The 20,928-nt window shown below is 59.7% G+C and overlaps 6 protein-coding genes across 6 annotated transcripts; 5 read left to right on the top strand and 1 right to left on the bottom strand.

Moving 5' to 3' along the window:
• Positions 1-1,498: 1,498 nt before the first annotated feature.
• CDEST_06203 (uncharacterized protein) lies at positions 1,499-1,891 on the top strand (the record flags this gene model as incomplete). The annotated part of the gene is made up of 1 exon (XM_062922362.1): positions 1,499-1,891. Exon 1 carries the CDS (start codon positions 1,547-1,549, stop codon positions 1,889-1,891), a length of 345 nt encoding a protein of 114 aa, XP_062778413.1. The 5' UTR covers positions 1,499-1,546.
• A 2,272-nt stretch (positions 1,892-4,163) lies between these two features.
• CDEST_06202 (uncharacterized protein) lies at positions 4,164-9,319 on the top strand (the record flags this gene model as incomplete). The annotated part of the gene is made up of 1 exon (XM_062922361.1): positions 4,164-9,319. The coding sequence occupies one exon, from the start codon at positions 4,164-4,166 to the stop codon at positions 9,057-9,059; it is 4,896 nt and encodes a 1,631-aa protein (XP_062778412.1). The 3' UTR covers positions 9,060-9,319.
• A 1,036-nt stretch (positions 9,320-10,355) lies between these two features.
• Positions 10,356-13,078, top strand: CDEST_06201 (Putative armadillo-like helical domain-containing protein). Its single transcript, XM_062922360.1, has 6 exons — positions 10,356-10,653; positions 10,737-10,943; positions 11,064-11,217; positions 11,302-11,414; positions 11,502-11,839; positions 11,932-13,078. The coding sequence occupies exons 1-6, from the start codon at positions 10,570-10,572 to the stop codon at positions 12,920-12,922; spliced, it is 1,887 nt and encodes a 628-aa protein (XP_062778411.1). The 5' UTR covers positions 10,356-10,569; the 3' UTR covers positions 12,923-13,078.
• Positions 13,079-13,505: 427 nt separating this feature from the next.
• Positions 13,506-14,644, top strand: CDEST_06200 (Putative FeS cluster insertion protein). The gene is made up of 2 exons (XM_062922359.1): positions 13,506-14,507; positions 14,605-14,644. Exons 1-2 carry the CDS (start codon positions 13,784-13,786, stop codon positions 14,640-14,642), a joined length of 762 nt encoding a protein of 253 aa, XP_062778410.1. The 5' UTR covers positions 13,506-13,783; the 3' UTR covers positions 14,643-14,644.
• Positions 14,645-15,417: 773 nt separating this feature from the next.
• Positions 15,418-17,341, top strand: CDEST_06199 (Putative AAA+ ATPase domain, ATPase, AAA-type, core, rad18, zinc finger UBZ4-type, MgsA AAA+ ATPase; the record flags this gene model as incomplete). Its single annotated transcript, XM_062922358.1, has 1 exon — positions 15,418-17,341. The coding sequence occupies exon 1, from the start codon at positions 15,626-15,628 to the stop codon at positions 17,339-17,341; it is 1,716 nt and encodes a 571-aa protein (XP_062778409.1). The 5' UTR covers positions 15,418-15,625.
• A 666-nt stretch (positions 17,342-18,007) lies between these two features.
• CDEST_06198 (Putative peptidase S8/S53 domain, peptidase S8, subtilisin, His-active) lies at positions 18,008-20,564 on the bottom strand (the record flags this gene model as incomplete). Its single annotated transcript, XM_062922357.1, has 8 exons — positions 18,008-18,083; positions 18,164-18,305; positions 18,337-18,801; positions 18,924-19,131; positions 19,215-19,345; positions 19,422-19,692; positions 19,786-20,058; positions 20,139-20,564. The coding sequence occupies 8 exons, from the start codon at positions 20,562-20,564 to the stop codon at positions 18,008-18,010; spliced, it is 1,992 nt and encodes a 663-aa protein (XP_062778408.1).
• Between the last annotated feature and the right edge of the window lie 364 nt (positions 20,565-20,928).

The raw sequence follows: 20,928 nt of genomic DNA, 5'->3' as shown, positions 1-20,928 counted from the left end.
TCCCCAGGTGATGGACGGACGAATTGGAGAGAAGACACCACTCGAGACCTCCTGTTGGAGACCTTGATCAAGGCCAAGATTGGGGGCCGTGATGATGCAGCGGAGAAACCAGCCGACTTGGCTCTCTCTCTTTTTCTCTCTCTCGGTTCGGGGTGAACCCTCCCCTCCTTGTCGTTGGCGTTTGGCGACGGCGGCGCTAGAAGGGGGCCAGACGCGGACTGGACACTGCTCACTGGCTGGCCGACCCCGTCGTCGCATGCGGTTTTGTTCTCTCCCCGTTCTGGACCAGCAATAGAAGCCGGTTTTGAATGATGGAGAGTTGGTCGGTGAGGGATGGTTGGATATGGATCGATGGGTAGTGGGTGGACGGATGGATGGTGTGTGGCTTTTGGCGTCGGTCTGGGTCTGGGGGTGGTGGCGCCGGCGCGGGATTGGGCTGGGATAGCTTTATCACTTTGACTGGGGAGGGGGGATGGTGGTGGTGGATGAGGGTTTCTTGATAAGGAGAGATGAGATGGATGGATGAGATGAGAGGGATGGATGGCTGTCTTGACGGACGGGAAGCGGGAAGTCGTCTGTCAGACTGTCTGTCATCCCGGCCTTACGTTCACTTGTCTCATCTCACCTCATCTCTGCCACGATACCGAGTGAAGGGAACCCGCCACAACTCGCTGACTGTTTGACGACGACGATGCGTGGTTGATTTCTCACTCTCACGCCCGTGATAATTACCGCAGTGGATTTACCATCCAAGCAAACACACCAACTACCTTGGATCTATATCCGATGCCTTGTTTATCTTATTCCTGGGGGGGGGGGGCGGTCTGGTTCAATATTCCCCCCTTCGACTATGGACATCTCATATGCAGGAACCTTTCTCATCTCATCTCCGTCTTGAGTCGACCTCCAAAACAACAACGCAACTCTTTTATTTTATTATGATTGTTTTTTTTTACCCGGCAACGAAATACGGAGCACGGGTTGGAACTGCCATCATCCCTGGACGGAGGGGGGCCCATCGTTCAATAGTCGCGACGCGGCGCCGTGGCCGAAGGGGGAGGAGCAGGAGGGGAGTAGGGATCCAGCAACGACATCATCCTGACGGGAGGGCCTTACGGGGCGGTTCTCGTTGCCTCTCTGGTCGGTCACCGTCTGGGCTAAGTCTGTGTCTCCCAGTCTCCCAGACGGCCGGAGACATCCATCCTTGTTTGCGCGCGTGTGTCGTGTGTCGTGTGCCCCTCCCTCTGGAGTCTGCCGCCCTGCCGCCTTGCACCCCCTCCCCTGACAGCAGGGTCCGTTTCTTCTTCCGCGACTCGGGTGCTTCACTTGCTTGCTTTCTCAGTCGATCCTCCCAGGGGGGGGGAGACCCGGTTTTATAAGATGCGAAAGAGTAAGTCTGCAGCGGAAGGGAGGGAAAACCGCTCATTAAGGGAAATGAATGATGACAGGATGCTGAAAGAATGAAAGAAATCGTAACCCAGAACAATCACGAACCGTAAGCCGAGATTTTTTGTATGGAACATGGCGAGGAAATACGGAGGGGGGGATGAGAGGGCGCCGGACGACGGAGGATAGACGGCCGTCCACCCGCAAGAAAGCTTCCTCACATGTTCCTCCCAGTATCCAGGGAGCAGCCTTGTTGAAGCTCACCTGTCAACGTCTCTTGGCTCCCCCCTTCCCCCAGCTCGGGTTTCGATTTGACTCTCTACTCTCTCTCATCCGGTGTTTTCTGGATCCCTTCTTCTTTCCCCTTTCGTCCATCCCAAGGAACTCCGGACCCCGTCTTGTTTATTTAAAATTGCTGAACGGCTCCTCCTCCTCCTCCTCCTCCTCCCCCTCCCCTTCCCTGGGGAACGATTGCTGCTGTGCGTTGGCATCCGTGCATACGTAGCAGGTAGTAGTAGTGGTGGTGGTGGTGGTGGTGGTGGTGGTAGTGGTAGCAAGAAAAAGAAGCTCCCTCCACCTCCACAGCGGCTACATACTAGTCCGTCGCCATTTGGTCGGGAACCAAGGACGACCCGGGGGGCCGGGAGACAGGAAAACAAACCGAAAAAACAGCGAGGCGGGACTCCGGAAGAGAGGGGGAAACAACAACAACCACAACAACGAGAGAGACAGAGGGAGGGGGAGAGAGAGAGAGAGAGAGAGAGAGAGAGAGAGAGAGAGAGAAGGGTTTGCCCATCCGAACCTAGAGGGTTTCTTCGTATTTGGCGACACGACGACGACAACAGCCGGCCCCCCCCACCAAAATCCATCAGACTCTAAACCTTTGAATCCGGATTGGACCGGGGTCATGAACCTTGGACCTTGGATCTTGGACCTCGTCGAGGTGGCAGAGGGAGAAAAGAGGGAGAAGAGGAGGGGGGGAAACGAAAGCCGGGTTCGGTTGTTGCTTTGTTGTTCGGGTGCCCGTTTACACGATCATCAGTGCGTACCATTTTCTTTCAGGGTTTTTGGTCGTTTGTCTGAACGGGGGGGGGGGGGGGGGGGGGGGGGGTGATGCTCTCTCTTCTCACTTTACGGATACTCTCCGTCTTGCTCTCACTTTCACTCTCACTCTTACTCTCAATTTCAATCTATGCACGACGACTTGTCATGTCACCAACCCCGGGAATACCTAGGTACTCTAAATAAACACTAAATGCCTAGCTGCCTATGATATACCAGCCTCGGACAGCTTATCTTTCGGCGCCTGGGGGGTCTTATGGCTGCATGGCCGCCCATCTGTTTCCTTTCCTCTTCTACGCTTGACTTGGAAAAGAAATGAAGAAGAAAGAAGAAAGAGAGAGCATCCGCAAAAGAGAGGAGGGTCTGATCTGCATGCTGCATCTGGATTGGACTCTTGATACCCGTCGTCGTCGAGGAGTTCCTTGCGTGGCCCAGACCTTGGGACCTTACCTCGTCTGCCCACCTTGACCAGCGCTATCTATCTCACCGCACCCATTCATCCATCATCCATCCACCATTCATCTATTCCCCATCTCGTCCCCATCGCATCCCACTCCGTCCCGTATCATCCACACCCAATATCTACACACCCTACCCCCCCATCGTCACTCTCGCCCTCTTGCAACCTCTCTCTCACTCTCCTTCTCCTCCTCCTTCTCATTCACTCTGTGTACTCGGATACAGAGATATATCAAAAACCAAGACGAGACTTGCTCACAACTCTTCCGAAGGAGGCGCAGTTGCAGCATCAGCATCGTTTCGTCCTTCACCTGAGGTTTTTTATTTTAATTTTATTTTAAGGCCCTTATCTTCTTTCGTCTCTTGTTCGGCTTTATACCACCACCACCCCCCGGGCATCACCTCGAAACCCGCCCCGGCGCATCAGATCCCTCTTCCGTGCCTTGCTCTTCTTACACGGGGGGGAATTCCTACCACGAACGACAAGCCTCTCTCTCTCGCCGACCAATCCTCCATGTTTCGCGAGCTGTACGTCACTGCCACGGGGCCTGCAGATTCGGAGAAGGAAACCGACGGTTCCGTCGCCATCACGAGGACGAACACTAAGCACAAGAACACTCTGCGAGACTGACACACGGATTCCGAAAACTGCGTGTGCATCACAGTCGGCAAACAGGGACCACCAGCGGCGGCAGCAGCAGCAGCAGCAACAACAGCAACAACAGCAGAATAAAAATAAAAAAATAGCCCGTCGCATCGCAGAGAAGCACAAGCGACGGCGAACAGAATACGAGACCGCACAAGCAAGCTCATCCCACCGTCGGCGCATCCCGGCGGCGGCCGAGTAGGTACATCGCAAATACTGCGACGACACACCACTACGAACGACAGTTTTGCTTCTTTTTTTTCTTCCTTCTTTTGAGGCCTTGCATCCACCACTCACGCAGGGATCGCAACTCGGAAACGCCATCCCATCATCACGACCATCACTAGTAGCAGCAGCACCACCACCACCGACTGACCTCAACCCAAGTCGCAAACTTCGGCAGTAAGACCAAATTCGGGTAGATAATACCGCTTGGTCCCAAAGCTCCTTGGGTTAACTGTTCAACAACACCGAGAATCGGCCTGCCTCCCACACCCCCCTTTGCTGCGCCCACCGTCCCATCTCTTGGAGAGATCTCGGCCGCTTGGCCTGCGCGCTGCGACAAGCAAGCAAGCAAGCAAACCAGCCAGCCAAACCGGCGCAGCGAAACATGGCGGCCACGGCATACATGTCGTTACGCAGGTCCTCGACGTCGTCCACGAGGTCAGGGTCAGGGTCGGACTACAGCGATGCAGGAACGGGGCCAATGACGGCGGCGAAAAGGACGAGGGCGACCCGAGGCGTGCTCCTCGACGACGACGACTACGACGCATACAACAACGACACAAAAGACGTGGCCTCGTCGTCGTCGTTACCCTCCGTCTCGGCCACCGCGACGCCCAGCCCCGCAAACTTTTTGTCCCTCGCCGAGACGAGCCTCACGCCCTTGTCCATGGACAGCGACCTGTTTTCCGATCGAGGGTTCGACAGTAGTAGCAAAGCAGGTGACAAGACGGGCAGCCCGAGCCCCTACAAGCAGCAGCAGTCGACAACACAAACCTCTGGAATGGCGCCGTCATCACTAGCATCGTATGCTGTGCAAGCGGGCCACGAAGACGAAGACATGAGACGGAGCACAAGAGCCAACGAGGAGGCATCATCATTGCCTACGACATCTGCGGCCATGCGATCACCACATGCATCAGCGACATCTTCAGCAGCAGCAGCAGCAGCGACGAGGACGGCGGCGTCGGCGGATGAGGAAGCAAATGTCTCGGGTGCACGCGACACGGCGACGGAAATAGAAGCGGCAGCGTCGCACGCGGCCAAGCGAACCGGCAGCAGCAGCAGCAGCAGCAGCAGGAACATCGAATGCGGCACTGAGTTGATGGACTGGAATGCAGCCAGGGAGGAGCATCAGCAGCAGCACCAGCAGCTGGATCCGCAGGGAGAGGGAGAGCAATGGCAAGGACTGGAAGACGACGACCCACGGGCAATCTCGCGTAGGAACCCGCGCCAGCGCCGTGCTGGGTCAACGCCGCTGTCGCTCGATCCGCTGCAGATGATGATCGGGACGCCTCCCGATAACGATAAGGTCGCCTCGCTGTCGCTGTCGCTGTCGCTGTCGGATAACGATAAGGAAAGGGATAGCGCCCCGGCCCCCCCGACGACTCAGACCCAGGACCAGACACAGGCCAGCAGCACCGGCAGCACCAGCACCACCACTATCACTGCCAACAGCAACACGAACGCCCAAGCACCCACCGGCGCCAGCACCAGCGCCAGCAGCGGTACAACCACCACCACCGCCGCCGCCGCCAGCACGTCCCCCTTATCCACCACCACTGCGTCCCAATCCCACCCGTTCCAGTCGTGCCCGTCGTCCCTGGCATCCGCTCCTGTCGCCGCCGCCCCCTTGGCCCTGCGTACGAAAAACATCTCGGACACGAATAGTAGTAGTAATATCGCCTCCGGCCCCCCTAATACGAGCTCTGCGTCCGCCATCACGAGCCCGGCCGCCTCAACCTCCTCGCCCTCCACCGTCTTCTCCGCCCCGGCTGCCTTTACCCGCCAAATCTCGACGTCCTCGCTGCGATCCACAAGCAGCCTCATCTCCCAGATCCAGGACAGCCTGCAGCAGCAGCAGCAACAACAACAACAACAACAATCACAACACCACCATCACCACTCCTCGTCCGGCGCACATCTCGTCAGACCCGTTGCCAAACCCATCGTTCGCACCACCTCCGACTCCCAATTCACCCTCAAGCACCCCGTCCCCGACCTCAACTGCCGCTCCGGCGCCTACATCGGCAACGTGGCCGCCCTCGAGAAGTCGGCCGAGCGCCTGTCCATGACCAGCTCCATCGAGGACGCCATCCGCGACCTGCATGGGGAACTGAAACGTTCTGACTCCCGCCGCTCCTCCATCCTGGCCGCCAGCGTCGCCGCCTCTCAGTCCCCGATTGAGGAACCTTCGGCTCAGCCCGGCCCCCTGCGAGTCATCCCTCCCGTCGCCTCCATCGTCGAGCTCAACAACGCCGCCCGCCTCGGCGGATACTCCCCGAGCGGCTACGTCATGTCGCCCAATCACTCCATGACCGGCCGTCTGCGCTCCGGCTCCAAGAACTCGAGCGGCCGTCCCGAAATCGATGTCGACGCCATCATGTCTCGCCACGGCCCCGGCAAGGGCTCCGCAAGGAGCGTTCGCTCCGGCAAGCCTTCATTGGCCGAGATCGCCGAGTCGGAGCCCGTCGCCCTGACTGGTCGCGTGCTCGACGAGGCCGATCATGCTCCCATCCCCGTCACCGCCGACGACGACGCTACCATCCGCCGGCCCAATACCCATTACGAAGAGAACCCCGGTAGCTACCACGACATGTTCGGCGACATGGACCGCCAGTCTTCAGGCCTCGGCCTGGACTTTGGCGGTGACAATGCCAATGCCAATGCCAACGCTGCGCGAGACCCCGACGACAGGCCGCCCTCGCCCCGTTCCACCTCGACCTTTGACAACGCCAACGCCTTTGGCGACTTTGACGGCGTGCACTGTCAGCCGGAAGACCTCGAGCGCGGCTACGAGCCCTCTCTCCGCGACCATGGCGACGGCGACTACCACGAAATGCCTATGCCAATGCCCATGCCCATGTCACAGGCAACGATGCCCATGCCTGAGCCCCAGTACCAGCCGCCGCCGGCACCACGTATGCCGCCCACGAACAGGACCGACCGGGGCAGGCCGCAGTCGTACTTTGACCCGCTCACCGGCCAGGAGATGCTCTACTACCCCGCCCGCGTGCCAGCGATGCTCAACCTGCCGCCCAAGCTGTCCAAGAAGCCCAAGACGGAAGTACGCAACGCGCGCCACTCCAAGGTGCTGCAGGCCATGGGCCACCCCGGGTTTGGCAAGGCCGAGTACCTGCCGCAGGATCCCGAAGCGCCCCCGGTGCGCGAGTCCAAGATGTGGCTTCCCGACCCGCTCGCCGGCCACGGCATGACCTCCTTCGACGACTACGCCAACGACCAGCCTTCGGGAGAAGCATCAATGAAGGAGCCGCCCGTTGTCGCCGACTCGCATGTGCCGTCGGAGCAGGGCGACCCGGTGCTGGCGGCAGGTGGTGGGCCAGCGCAATCCGAGGACATGTCACAGCCTCCGACTCAGCAACGCCGCAAGTCCAAAATGCCAAGGGCCTCGCAGCTGCCACCTCAACTGCGTGCGAGCGCCTTTTTCGACCTGCCCTCGACAACACCCAAGATCGAGATGAAGGAAGGCTCCGCCATGGCCACGCTCGACAGCATCCTTGACGCTTCCGCCAACGCCCCCGTCAGTGCCTTCACAGACCACGCCTTCGCCGGCAAGCTGGGCTCCGAGGTGTACGGCCCCGACAAGAAGAAGAACCGCAAGTCGACCGCGACCGCGATCCTGCTGCCCGAAGAGCACGTCAGGGCCGCCTCGCAGAAGAAGAAGGGCGGACTCACGCCTTTCGGCAAAGGCTCCAACGAAGGCTCCCGGAAGAACTCGATGGCCGGCAGCAGGGAAGAAAACCAGGCCCTGTCCGACCACGTCGACGGTGAGAGGGCTGATAAAGCCGAAGGCGAGAGCTCGGGCGACGAAGAGGAACAGGTGGAAGACGAATTCGCCGGCGTTCTCGACGGGCCTCCCACGACCCTGCTCGCCGAGCTGCAGTTGCGCAAGTACCACGCGAGGATGCGGACGCAGAACCCGAACCGCAACGTTGGCCAGAACGGCATGCACGCCACCCTCATAGAGCTCGATGCCGTCGCCGAGACGCAGAAGAGGCATCGCGGGAAGAAGAAGATCGCCCTTGCCTGGGAAGACGGGGTCAAGGAGGAGGACGGCAGCTCCGACGAAGACGACGTGCCGCTCGGCGTCCTCTACGCGGGCCAGCCCACCATCGCCGAGAAGAACCGCCCTCTGGGTCTGATGGAGCGTCGCGACCTGGAGGAGAACGAGCCCCTGAGTGCCCGCCGAGCGCGTCTGCACGGACACGAACCGCCAAAGACGCTGGCCAAACAGAGAAGCAACTACACCCTGAACGCCGGACTAAGCCAGCTTCGCCTGCACCAGATGCCCTCCACCGAGCGCATGAGGCCCCAGGAGGAGTCGGACGACGACGAAGCGGTCGAGGGCGAGACCCTCGCCGAGCGTATGCGGCGCCTCAAGATCAAGGACGAGGCTAGGCACAACAACCTCCCCAGCGCTCGCCCCGTGAGCAAAGCCTTCTCGGCCGAGATGCTCGCCCAGTTCGGCGATGCCGACAAACCTGAGGACAAGGGTAAGGAAAAGGAGACCCAGCCCGAGGAGGCAGAGGAGACTCTCGGCCAGCGCAGGAAGAGACTGCAGGCCGAGCGCGAGGCCCGCGAACGGGAGATGATGCTGGGCGGCGGTCCCATGGAGCCGGAGGCGCCCCCATTGCGCAAGAAGCACAGCATGGCCGACGTCCTCGGCTCGCACCCCATAATTCACAACAACCCCGCCCTAGAAGAGCGGCGCCGCATCGAGCAGGAGCAGCGCAAGGTCAGGGAACAGGAGGCCAAGATGGCCGCCATCCGGGCACAGATGCCCACGACCCTCACCGGACCCAACGTACAACGGACCGGCGGCTACATGAACGGCGCCTTCAACGACGGCACCGGGGGCAACGTCCATCAGGCGCCGCCGGTCCACAACGGTCTCGGCGCCAACATGGGCCCCGGCGGATGGAACCGATCCAGCATGGCTTTCAGCAACTACGGCGGGCCGCTCCAGCAACCGATGCAGCACTACCAGCAGCAGCCGGCGTATGGCGGGCACGCCGGGGTCGGACAGATGGCGCAGACGCCCATGAACGGCTACGGGGGTTACACTGCCGGCGGCATGGGCAGTATGGGCGGCATGAACAACATGAACGCCTACGGCATGCCGATGCAGATGCAGCCGATGGGCGCCGGCATGGGAATGCAACAGGGCATGGCGCCGATGCAGATGCAGCCGATGCAGATGCAGCCTGGCCATAACGGGCAGATGCAGAACATCGAGCGCTGGAGGCAGAGCGTCATGTACTAGACGCTATCTGCTGGACTGCACGTCGACATGGTCGCGTACTAGGACGGATGAGAGGTCGCACCCACGGGCGACTAACTCAACAATCACATAAATTACTCTTGATGAGGCGCGGCTTGGGTGTTTCTGTACACAAGCAAAAACTACTGTGGCACAACATATATACACTATGGCATTGCGATGGGCGTTGGATACCTGTTTCTTTTGTCCCTTTTTTTTTTTTTTTTTTGTACCCCTAGGAATGGGATATGGGTGCGAAGCACAGCGCGCGGTGTAAGCGTTTGGGCAGAAGAAGAGAGGGGATAGATGACAGTAGGGTTGGATACAACATCGTCTACCGATCAAAGATATAATAAATCAATGATGACTACATCAAGGTTTGCAGTGTTGGAACTTGCATTCATTCCTTGAGCGAGTGAGGTGACTGAGGGAGAAGTAGGAGAAGAGTCAATGACATGAGTGGCCGGCCACATGAATTTGGTCTAATTGAAGATAGATAGATGCCTGCTATCCCTATGCAGGAATGAAAGTCCCTTATGTGTTTTATTTGTTTGCTTTGAACTGTGCCCGTTGGCCAAGGTAGATGAATGCACCATGGAGGAGTCGACCTCGTTCTCACTTACACCGTCGCTCTGCCGCCGCAAGGGGACATGCGCGATGTTTGGTTGGGGTCTCACTTACCAGACTCTGACCCCACGCGTTTTGGGAGGACCGTCGGTGAAGTGGTTGAAAACGCGGGTGTGTGTGTGTGTGTGTGTGTGTGTGTGTGTTTGTCTGTCGACTCGCTTCGTTGTCTCCTATTCCTATTCCCATCATCTGGCTGACGTTTTGACGTTGACACAAACCACCGCGACGAGCAGGGCACAAACAACACACACACACACACACAATGTTGCTTGGAGCGATGCCTCTCAACTGAGAGCACACGACATGAGCCGTGGCCCACATGGGCAACGAACAGCATGAAGCTGGGTCCCGGCATTTGGATCGACGGCACTGCAATCTGGGAGGCTCCCGTCAGCCCTACCGCTACCGCTACCGCTACCGCCGTGCATGAAACATGGCATGGGGGGGGGGGGGGGGGGGGATGGACAAGTGGCCCTGGACAAGTGTCCCGATCGTTGCATATGTAAAGGACAGTGTATCATAATGAGAGCACTGTATTTTTCAGTGATTCATTTAATAGAATCCAGACAGTGCTCACGAATCGATGGCACAGTATTTCATCCCTGAGCTGCAGCCCCCTTATCTTTTTCCCTCCCCCTTCCCTTATCGCAACGCGCGTATCGCAGCGCATCTCGCATCTCTCAGCTCCGGCGTGTCCTTGCAAGTTGCTGCTCGGACCGGCCAAAGTCTAAAGGTCAGCTTCCAAGCCAAGTCCAAGTAACCACCTCCTCGTTGGGCCAACATCTGCGCCCTCGTGCCGTCTTCTTGGCTTGAGAGGAAAGAAGACAAATAAAACTCCCCAACAGCGGTCGCGCCGACCTACCACAAAATCAGCTACCGCCCGGGAATGGAGGCGTCACCGCTGACCCGTCAGCCTCCGCCCGAGGTGTTCCAGCCCAAGATCGTCCAGCTCTACGAGTCGCTGTTCAAGGTGCGGAAGCCAGGACGAATTATGACCTCTCCCCCCCTCCCCCTTCCCAAAATCTGCTGACACTCCGCGCGCCGTTCCCCTAGGATGCCGACGATGATTCCGAACGCTCCGAGGGCTTCTGGCGCGAGTTCTTCCTCCTCCGGCCCGACCGCGCGGCCCTGAGGCGGATCCTCGACGGCCTCGGGCCCGCCGACATGCTTGCGCTCGAGGAGCACACGAGGGAGCTGTTCGCGCGCGCCGTGGCGGCTGTCAAAAACGGGCAGGGCGTCGCCGACCTGCACGCGCTCGACGTAAGTAGTAGGAGTAGCCTTCTTGTTTTGTTGCCCCCCCCCCTCCCCCTTCACCAATTGGCGAGAAGGAGGCCGCTGAGCCCTTCGACTGACATTGTGCGTGGGCGACCATCTCCGCAGACCCTGAGCGTGTTCCTCTGCTCGGCGCTCTCCAAGAAGTATGCGCATCCCAGCTCCGACATCATCAACGTCCTGGCCGGCATCGATTACGTCGACACCATCTTCACCGACTTCGTGGGCGCCCTGGACCAGATCATCCGCGGTGGAAAGAGCTGTAAGCCAGCCCCGTGAACCGATACGAAGCAATTGGAAAAGTGGGAGGGAGGAAATGGGAGGAACGGTTGCTGACTGGTGGCAGTGGAGTTGCGGCAAAAGGCCATCGAGGTCGTGCTGGCCGTGACGGCGGGCGCTTACCAGACGAGTCTCTTGACGTACTTTATCCAGCGGGATCTCTTCCCCTCGGTGATGAAAGTAAGCAGGCCGACCGACCGACCAATCCTCATTCCTTTCTAGCCCCCCCGCCGAGATGTCGCTGTTACTAACACCGACCGCACGCAGTTCATCCAAGACGCCGACACGACGGAGCGCATCCTCGGCCCTTCGACCCTCCTCGGCCTCCTGGCCAACTACAACAAGTTTGAGTTCCAGAACCCCTACCAGATGCGGCTGAACGACTTCGTCAACGAGGCGACAATCAAGAAGATCATACGGTGCGTCGGCGAGACGTGCCAGAGCCTGACTACACAATACGTCGAGGTGCAGGACGACCTGCCCGAAGGGTGGACGCTGAACGGCACGCTGCACATGATTGGGCTCGGCGTCGTGGCCAGGGGGCCGAGGCCGGAGAAGAAGGCCGTCTACGATGCCGAGACGATGAAGCACATGTTTACGAAGCTGTAAGTAGTGTCGGCACACGACGTCCTCTGGGAGGACGGCGTGCCACAGTCCTTGAAAGAAAGACTGACTGACTGACTGACTTGGGACACAGACCCGGCGAGGAGGCTGCCGTGCTGCTGGCGACATACGACTTCACGCACGCCAACAAGCTCTTCTGCTTCAACCTCGCCACCCTCCCGGCCGAAAAGGGCGAACAACAACCCCTGGCGGCCTTCACGTCACTCACGTCCTACCTGCTCCAACACGCCCACCTCTCGGAGCGCACGACGCACTACTCGCACCTCAACCTCATGGTCTTCCGGCTGCTGATCGAGGACCCCGTGCTCTGCAAGAGGATATGCAGCGAGGAGTCCAAGGCGCACGTGCGCCTGTGCCGCCAGCGACAGCCGTTCCTGCCGCTGGTGCGCGGGGAGCGGATCCTGGCGACGGCGGTGCTGGACACGATGGTGGACGGCATCACGCACAACCTCCGGCGCAGGCTCGATGTCGGGCTGTACACGCTGTGCGTGGGGATCCTGCTGCGCATCGTCTCGTACCTCTCGCGATCGCGCACGCGGCTCGCGTATCACTGGGCGGACCTCTTCCGGGCGCTGCTGAACCTCATCAAGTTCCTGACGACGTACGTCGCGGACGTCAAGGACCTGCCGCAGATCGACCTGCTTCTGGACAACGTCGTCAACCTGGTGGCGCTGTCGCTGTCGGCGGGCGAGGGGTTCCTGCCGTCGCCGGCGGCGTACGACGACCTCTTCTACAAGGTGGTGGAGGCGGGCGACGGGCTGGCCACCTTCAAGGAGGGCTACGGCCTCGGGAGGCGGCCGAGCAACTCGATCGACACGCTCATCAGCGTGAGCACGCACTACAAGGAGCTGCTGGCGGAGGGCGGGCGGAGCGGGGGCAGGAAGGGGAACCTGACGAGCGTGCAGGTGACGGAGGTGATCAAGCAGGGGTACGAGACGCTGAGCATCCAGGCCAAGGAGGGCCTCGACACGTGGGACCGGTACCGCGAGGCGGACGAGCGGACGCTGCTGAAGAAGATGGCGAGGGCGGCCGTCGGGGACGTGAGAGGCATGGTGGAGAGGTAGTGGAAGATTAGCCCTGTACGATGCTAATGACACCCGAGATGACGTTTCACGAGGGGTCTTGATCCCGGGGGTGGTCGTTTTCGACACTGTTGCTGGGTTGATGCCATGTCTTGATGACTTGTGTTGATGCCAGGTGTTGCGCTGCTTCCGATGCTTGGGCTGCTTAAGCTGCGTGACTTGGACTACACCCGAGCAGGGGGAAAAAACACCTTGGCTCGAAACAACTCTAGTTCTTTCGATCCTCTAGGGGAGACAAGTTGGTGAATTCAGCTTGAGCATAAGGCAGTTGAAGCAAGCACATGAACAGTGTTTCATGCGGCTCTCGAGGTGCCTCTGCGTGTTATGTCATCAGCAACTGAACAAGCCTCATTCAATGCTGAGGCAGCAGAAACGGGGGACGGACGGAACCGCAAAGGCTGCTTTGTCATGCATGTTGGCCGTTGACAAATTAGCAGCATCTGATTGGCTGAATATCACCCGGTTAGATGGGGGCCACTTACCATGTCATAGCCGCGCCACGGGCCCAGAGACTGTCAAATGACCCCCCCCCCCCCCCTTCTCCCCCCAAAGTTGGCCCCAGCTTCTTCCTGCCTTTCTCTTGCTCCGACGCCAGCCACACACCACCCGTTCCTATTATTCATCGCCAATCCCTCCCCCATCCCCCGAAAAACCTCGGACCCGTCAATTCTTAATCCCACCTGTTAATTCTTTCGTCACCGTCAGGCGATCCCTCAACTTCCTCAACCAACAACACACCTCCCTTTGTCTGATTCTACAGACGCAACACTGAGCACACGGGATTAAAGCGACACACCCATACACACACAAACCTACAAACACACGCACACATCGCCGCCCACGATGAATGCCCCGAGGATACTCAGCAGGGTGGCGTTCCGCCGTTCCTGCACAGCTCTGCAGTGCGCTTCCGCTCGCCGCGCCTACGGCAGCCCGTCGTTCCAGTCGTACCCTCTTTACACCAACAACAACACGCCTCCCCCGGCACGGGGCGACGGCATCATCCCCGAGAGCCCGATCGCGTCGCCGGGTCCGCTGCCGAAGGTCAACGAGACGAGACCGCCCAAGATTTCCTCGCAGATGGCGTCCTCCCACCAGTCCCCGACACCGAGCTCCCCGTCTACCTCGCAGTCCTCGACGACGACGATGACATCAACAACAGCAAACACTTTCACAGCAACGACGCAGGCCGCCGCCGCCGCCCCGGCGACGTCATCGGCATCGCCGGCAGCACAGGCGACCAAGCCGGCGGCGCGACCGCAACGCAAGCTCCGGGCGCGCAAGGCGGCGATGAAGCTGTCGCCGTCAGCGGTGGAGCAGCTGCGCGCGCTGCTGGACCAGCCGGAGCCGAAGCTGATCAAGGTCGGCGTGCGGAACCGCGGGTGCTCGGGCCTGGCGTACCACCTCGAGTACGTCGACAAGCCTGGCAGCTTCGACGAGGAGGTGGTGCAGGACGGCGTCAAGGTGCTGATCGACAGTAAGGCGCTGTTCAGCATCATCGGCAGCGAGATGGATTGGGTCGAGGACAAGCTCAGCCAGCGGTTCGTCTTCAAGAACCCTAACATCAGTGAGTCTATTTCTTCTTCTTTTTATTCACACCTCTTTTGTTTGTTCAAGCTTTTTGTTTTATCTCTAAGGGATGGGCTTGCTGACGTTTTGAACAGAGGAGGAATGCGGTTGCGGCGAGTCTTTCATGGTATGAGACGTGGTTGGTTCAATGGAATGGGTGGACGAACCGACAGAGAGCCTGATCACCGGCTCCACGGCATCGGTATACGCGTGCATCATTTACAAACGCCGTCCGCTCACATAGAGAGGACGAGACGGCGGGCGGAGTCTGGCATCTCGTGATGCCGAGGCCGTCATTGTACATCATCATATCATTATTATCATCATCCTCAACCTCGAGTAAGCAAATCGGGAACAGAGGGAAGGAAAGAGAAAGACACAGAGAGACGGAAGGGCATTGGGAGGCGTTTTCTTTTTAGGAGTAATGATACCTACGAGAAGACCCGGTTCCAGCAGCCGGGCGTGAATCAATTGAGTTGTTGGCAATTGTCAAGTCTTCCATGCCAGCTACATACCTAGTGACTCGACAATTCGACTCACTGAGCACATCCTGTTCATCCCATGACGACGGCCGGATGGAAGGGTGGCACACAGTGTATATCCGAGCCCGAGCTGCCGGACCCTGTTTTGAACCTGCGTCCCCAGTCCCCCCCCGTCCCGACGCTCCTCCAGCCGGGAACTCACCCGAGAGCTGTGATGGATTTGTCGGTACCTGAAAGAAGTACAATTCTCTAGGTACCTAGGTACCTTTCCTTCCCTAAGGTAAGCAGCGCGAGTCCGGCAGTGGCAGACAGGTCCCGTCGGCTGGTGCGGAGCAATAGGTACTTTTTCCCCACTATAATTTTAAGAGCTCAATCGACTGCCAATTGACAAGTGACGACGGGTGGGCGCGTCACTGCACCCAAAAATTAATCCCCAGGCGCGTCTTCCACCCCCCCGATCAACCCTCGAAACTCACCCTCGAACCTCGCGATCAACCACCGAATTGCTCCCGAAACATCACTGCGGCGACTTGGACCACGGCCCGACCGGGAATAACTGGAAAATTCCCCCAAAGACCCGCCAGTACTGGCTCCAACACTCGCTCATGCCCTACGATCCACGATCACCCTCACAATGGCAGCCGTCGACTGTCCCATTTGCAATAAGCCCGTCAAGGAGACGCTGATCAACTCTCACATCGACTCGGGCTGCTTGAACCACATCTTCAACCCCGAACGCACATCCTCGCCTCCGATACCCTCCCAGGCCAACGGCGCCAGCTCGACCGCATCTTCATCCCAGGCCAAACGTCCAGCATCCTCCTTCTTCCAGACCCCCGCCGCGAAGCGCCATGCCCCTCCGACCAAAGTCCTCACCACTCCCGCCAACAACAACAGCACCGCCGCCGCCGCCACCACCACCCGCCCAACTGCCGGCGTGAAACGAAGCTACGACGACGGCCCTGGTGCCGCCCCCTCCCCCTTCGAGACCGCCGCCGTCGCCGCAGCTGTCACCGACACGGAGAGCGATGCTTCCCGACGGCCACCACCAGAGACCGGCCCCGTCGCCAAGCGCACAAAGACGGCCCGCGCCGCACCGCTGGCCGAGCGCATGCGTCCCACCACCCTCGACGACGTCTGTGGCCAGGACCTCGTCGGCCCCCACGGCGTGCTGCGCTCCCTCATCGAGTCGGACCGCGTGCCCTCCATGATCCTCTGGGGCGGCTCCGGCACCGGCAAGACCACCATCGCCCGCTGTATCGCCCAGACCGTCGGCTCGCGCTTCATCGAGATGAACGCCACCTCGTCCGGCGTCGCCGAGTGCAAAAAGCTGTTCGCCGACGCCGCCAACGAGTCCGCCCTGACGGGCCGCAAGACCATCATCTTCTGCGACGAGATCCACCGCTTCTCCAAGGCCCAGCAGGACGTCTTCCTCAAGCCCGTCGAGGCCGGCACCATCACCCTGATTGGCGCCACCACCGAGAACCCGAGCTTCCGCGTCCAGGCCGCCCTGCTGTCACGCTGCCGCACCTTCACGCTGTCCAAGCTGTCTGCCGAGGACGTCGCGCGGATCCTGCTGCGCGCCATCGACGAGGAGGCCCGCGCCAAGAATTACCCGGGCAGCCCGCTCATCGACGCCGAGCTCGTCACCTACCTTGCCGCCTTCTCCGACGGCGACGCCCGCACGGCGCTGAACCTGCTCGAGCTCGCCCTGTCGCTCTCGACGAGGCAGGGGATCACCAAGGAGGACCTCAAGGCGGCCCTGACGAAGACGCTCGTCTACGACCGCGCCGGCGACCAGCACTACGACACCATCTCGGCCTTCCACAAGGCCGTGCGCGGCTCCGACCCGGACGCCGCGCTGTACTACCTTGCGCGCATGCTGCAGTCGGGCGAGGACCCGCTGTTCGTCGCGCGGCGCATGGTCGTCATCGCCTCGGAGGACGTCGGCCTCGCCGACAACTCGCTGCTGCCGCTCGCCACCGCCGCCTACACGGCCGCGCAGCAGATCGGCATGCCCGAGGCCCGCATCCCGCTGGCCCACTGCGCCGTCGCGCTCAGCCTGGCGCCTAAGAGCACGCGCGCGTACCGGGGGCTGAACAACGCCTACGCGGCTCTCCGGGAGCCCGGCGTCGCGGCGCTGCCCGTGCCGCTGCACCTGCGGAACGCGCCGACGCGGTTGATGCGCGAGATGGGATACGGCGCCGAGTACAAGTACCCGCCCAACTACCGGGGCGGGAGGGTGCGGCAGGAGTACCTCCCAGACGAGCTCGTCGGGAGGCGGTTCCTCGAGGACAGGGACCTGGGGACCGAGGTCGATCCGGACCTAGAGATGGAGACGGAGTCGTGAAGGAGAGGAGGGGGAAGAGGGGGTTTGCTTTCGAGCGCGGCATTATAGCTGGCGTTTTGGACAGACGATCAACATATTATAGAGTCCCGACGGGCGCTGGCGGCCTTGCCGGCATTGGAATATTTCGAGCTTTGGGGACAAAAGCTCATACCATACTCCGGTTCAGGGGGGCAACATCAACGGACCATTGGACCATTGGACCATTGCATATATAACAGACGGCGTCCGGGGCTGGTGTATCAGGGCCCTTGCCGCTTGAATCAAAGAAGCGACTACACCTGGTTGGTGTACGTGATCCGCATTTCTGACTTCTGGAAAGATGATGGCCCGGCCCTGTTTGCGAGTTTGCTCCGTTTACCGATGCCAAACCAACGGCCACGAATGCCGGTTTGTTTGTTTGTTTGTTTGTTTGTTTGCTCCAACGGAAAACATCACGGGGACGGAAGTGGGCATGCAAAGACACACGCCCCTTGATTCAGAGGGTGATTAAGAATTATGTATTGGTTCTTCACTAGATACTGGTTTTAAGCCCTAGCCGTCATGGAATCATGGAATAGCGGAGCAGGCGAAGGATGACGGGCGATGCTAACCCCCCTTATACCTTGCTGCTACGTTGTCAGCCACGGCTCCAGTTGTGTTTTCGATTCAACCCTACGGATCTACGACTTACTTGAAGGCGACTCCGGAGTCGATGCTGCTTGAGCTCGGTTTCACGAAGTCGGTCGACCACGCCGAGTTGTACCTGGACTTTGCGTCAGTGGCTCTCTCTTTCTTTCTTTCTTTCTTTCTTTCATGTCCGAGCACGATATCCCATCAACGCACCTGTTACAGACGTAATAGGGGTTGAAATACGCCCCTCGTCTGAACTGCAGCACCCGGTAGAGGAAGACGGAGGCGCACTGGTCTAGGTTCGTTTCGAAGTCTCTGATCAGTCTTGGGGTCTCTAGTAACAAGAGATCGATCCCTAAGGAGGGACGGGGAGGGGGGGCGCTCACCTGTGCACTTGGCCAGGCACCACTGCTCGATGTTGCCCGTGACGCGCTCGCTCACGCTGTTCGAGGTGGCGTCATAGTTGTCGCTCGCGACGCCGTCCCGTTCAAAGACGCGCCGGAAGCCCTGCGGGTTCTCGCTCCACGAGGGTCTGAAGGCCGGGGGAGGAGGAGGGGGCCTCGTCGTCGTCGTCGTCGAAGAGGAGCCGGTTGGGGTGGTCTCTTCTTCGCAGTCCGTCGCGTCGCCGTCCTGGCGCCGTCTGTTGGCAGGGTTTCCCATCACCCTGCAGGCGCGGCGGCGCGGGTCGATGCCGTTCCAGATCACGGGCGGCCCGCCCCTGACGCGCGGGTACGAGAGGGACTTGACCATGGCCTTCGTGTTGGCGGCGACCTTACCGGGGACCTGGAGCCTGGCGCGGTGTTCGGCCTGGGAGAGCCAGACGGCGACGACGCCGGCGACAGTTGGGGCGGCTGGTGCGTTGGGGTCAGCCGGACTGGCTTCCATCTTCTCGTATGTGTGTTTCGACGGGGGTGGAGGCAAAGAGGGGAGGAAAGAGCAGGGGCAAAGGGGGGAGAGAGTAAAAGAGACTTACCATAGGAAGTGCCATGGCGCTTGACCGAGTCATCGGACCGACCTGATGCGCAGGTTACATAGCCCGGGGCCGACGTGGTCAGCTGGTCGCCGGACCCCCGGGCGAAGTCGGCGCGGTTGCCATTTTTCTTGACGGCGCCGACAACGATGAGGTCCGTGGTCGTGCCGAAGAGGGCCGGGTAGGTCACCACATCGAAGGAGTCGGGCTCCTAGTGAATGTTAGCCGGTGCGGGCGTGGTGGGATGAGTTGAAGAGTAAGGCGAGTAAGAGAGGGGGGGGGGCCGACACGTACTGCTTCGTTGCCCGACGCCGCAACGATGACAATGTCCTCGGCCATGAGGGCGACGAGGAGGAGTCTGTAGGCCGTCACGGTGGACGTTGAGTTCTGTTCGGCGAGGGCCGTTGGGTTCTGTTCGGTGATGACTGACCGGGAGTGTGTTTTTAGCAAAACAGGACGGGAGAGGAAAAGGGGGGTGGGGATGGGCTGTGTGAGACTCACCATGCCCTATGGACATATTAATCACGGCCTTGCCCTCGATGCCCTTCTGATAGACGTCGTTGCTGATCTCGACGAGAGCCGTAAGAACGGCCGACTTCATCTTCCTGTCGGGCAGCTTGACCATGACCAGGTTGGCGTCCTTGGCGGTGCCGTACGCCGGGCCTGTCGCTTTGGACGCCACGCAGGTGCCGTGGTTCCTCGTGTCCTTCTCCTCTCGCTTGGCTTCAGCGACGTACAAGAATTCTTTGTTCCCCGTCATGCCTGCCCATTCCTGAATTTTTCCGAGTCTGTTAGTGAACTGATCTCTCTCCTGGTGATTTTGTTTTTCGTTTGACTGTATCGAATTCCGCAAAGATACACATACCGGATTGTGAGGGTTGGCGCCGCTGTCCATCACGTAGATCGTCACCCCCTTTCCCGCCTCGGAGGCGTATCTATACCCGGGGAGGTCTTTGAGGCTTGAGCCGGGGGGCTGCGAGACGACTTTGAGCTCGTCGACGGCGTCGGACTGGAGGCGGGTGGAGGCGGTCAAGCCGGGCGGGCCCGGTTCTCGTTCTTGGCGAGGCGTCAACGACGGCGGCGCCGATGAGGGGGAATCTTCTTCCTGGAGTCTCTCATCGGGGGTCACGCTGCCAACCTATAGCACACGCTTTTGTTTCAGTATTTCCCGTTGTCTGGGGGATTTTGACTGGGGAGAAGGGGCGGAGAGTCACTCACACCGGGGAGGCTCGCGATGGCGTCGGCCTGGGCGGAGGTGATTGCCGCCTTGAATAAGACGACCAGGCCGGTGCGTTTGCTGGTGACCTCTTCCAGAGACCCCGGGACGGCTTCCGTTGAGAGTATTTTCTTAAGGTACTGGATCTGTTCCTTGATGACGTCCTGTTTCTTAGTGGGGTCCCGTATCGTGAGGATGATATACGGGATGGGTGTGGACGTCTCGGGCTCGGCCGGGTCCGGTAGTACCAGGGGGGTTTGCGTGGGGCTCGCCGGTCTCTCGGTAGCAGAGAGCGGTTCTTGTCTGGCGAGGAGGTGGTCTCTCTTGTGTATTGTGAGGTCCTGCCATTCGTCTTGGTGGGGGGCTGAGAGGACTCTGTTGCTCAGGATGAGTACGGCGAGACACCTGAGGAGTCCACCGGAGAGCATTTGGAATTATTTTTTTAGGGGTTAACGAATTAAAGGGGAATTAGCAAGTGAACGTAGGCCACAAAAGAATGTGAGGAGATGCTGAAAGACAGGAGCGGCAAGGTCCTGAATAGAGAGTCCTGAAACCGAGAGCATGGAAACTCCAGAAACTTATACAATGAGAATCGGCTTCCGTGATCCATTTTAACTTGGCAAGTAGGTCACCGGCTCGATCGGCCTTGGCCTGCGCCTCTCATATCTCTCATGACCATCAGATCTTCATAGTGGCATTGGGCAAACCGGGAGCAGAGCTGTATGGCCGCCGCCTCTCCCTCCGTAAGGTCTTTACAGTTGGCCTTGTAATAGAACCTAACTGACAGAACAG

Source organism: Colletotrichum destructivum, chromosome 4, assembly GCF_034447905.1.
Source record: "Colletotrichum destructivum chromosome 4, complete sequence".
Taxonomy (NCBI): domain Eukaryota; kingdom Fungi; phylum Ascomycota; class Sordariomycetes; order Glomerellales; family Glomerellaceae; genus Colletotrichum; species Colletotrichum destructivum.
Note: the sequence above shows the minus strand (reverse complement) of the source record. Positions and strands in the feature narration are given on the sequence as shown.

Excerpts from the sequence above, each read along its gene's own strand:
- CDEST_06201 (XM_062922360.1), top strand. The coding sequence starts at position 10,570 with ATGGAGGCGTCACCGCTGACCCGTCAGCCTCCGCCCGAGGTGTTCCAG. Across the intron at positions 10,654-10,736 it reads TCTACGAGTCGCTGTTCAAG|GATGCCGACGATGATTCCGA; the intron begins GTGCGGAAGCCA and ends CCGTTCCCCTAG. Across the intron at positions 10,944-11,063 it reads CCGACCTGCACGCGCTCGAC|ACCCTGAGCGTGTTCCTCTG; the intron begins GTAAGTAGTAGG and ends CCATCTCCGCAG.
- CDEST_06200 (XM_062922359.1), top strand. The coding sequence starts at position 13,784 with ATGAATGCCCCGAGGATACTCAGCAGGGTGGCGTTCCGCCGTTCCTGC. Across the intron at positions 14,508-14,604 it reads CTTCAAGAACCCTAACATCA|AGGAGGAATGCGGTTGCGGC; the intron begins GTGAGTCTATTT and ends CGTTTTGAACAG.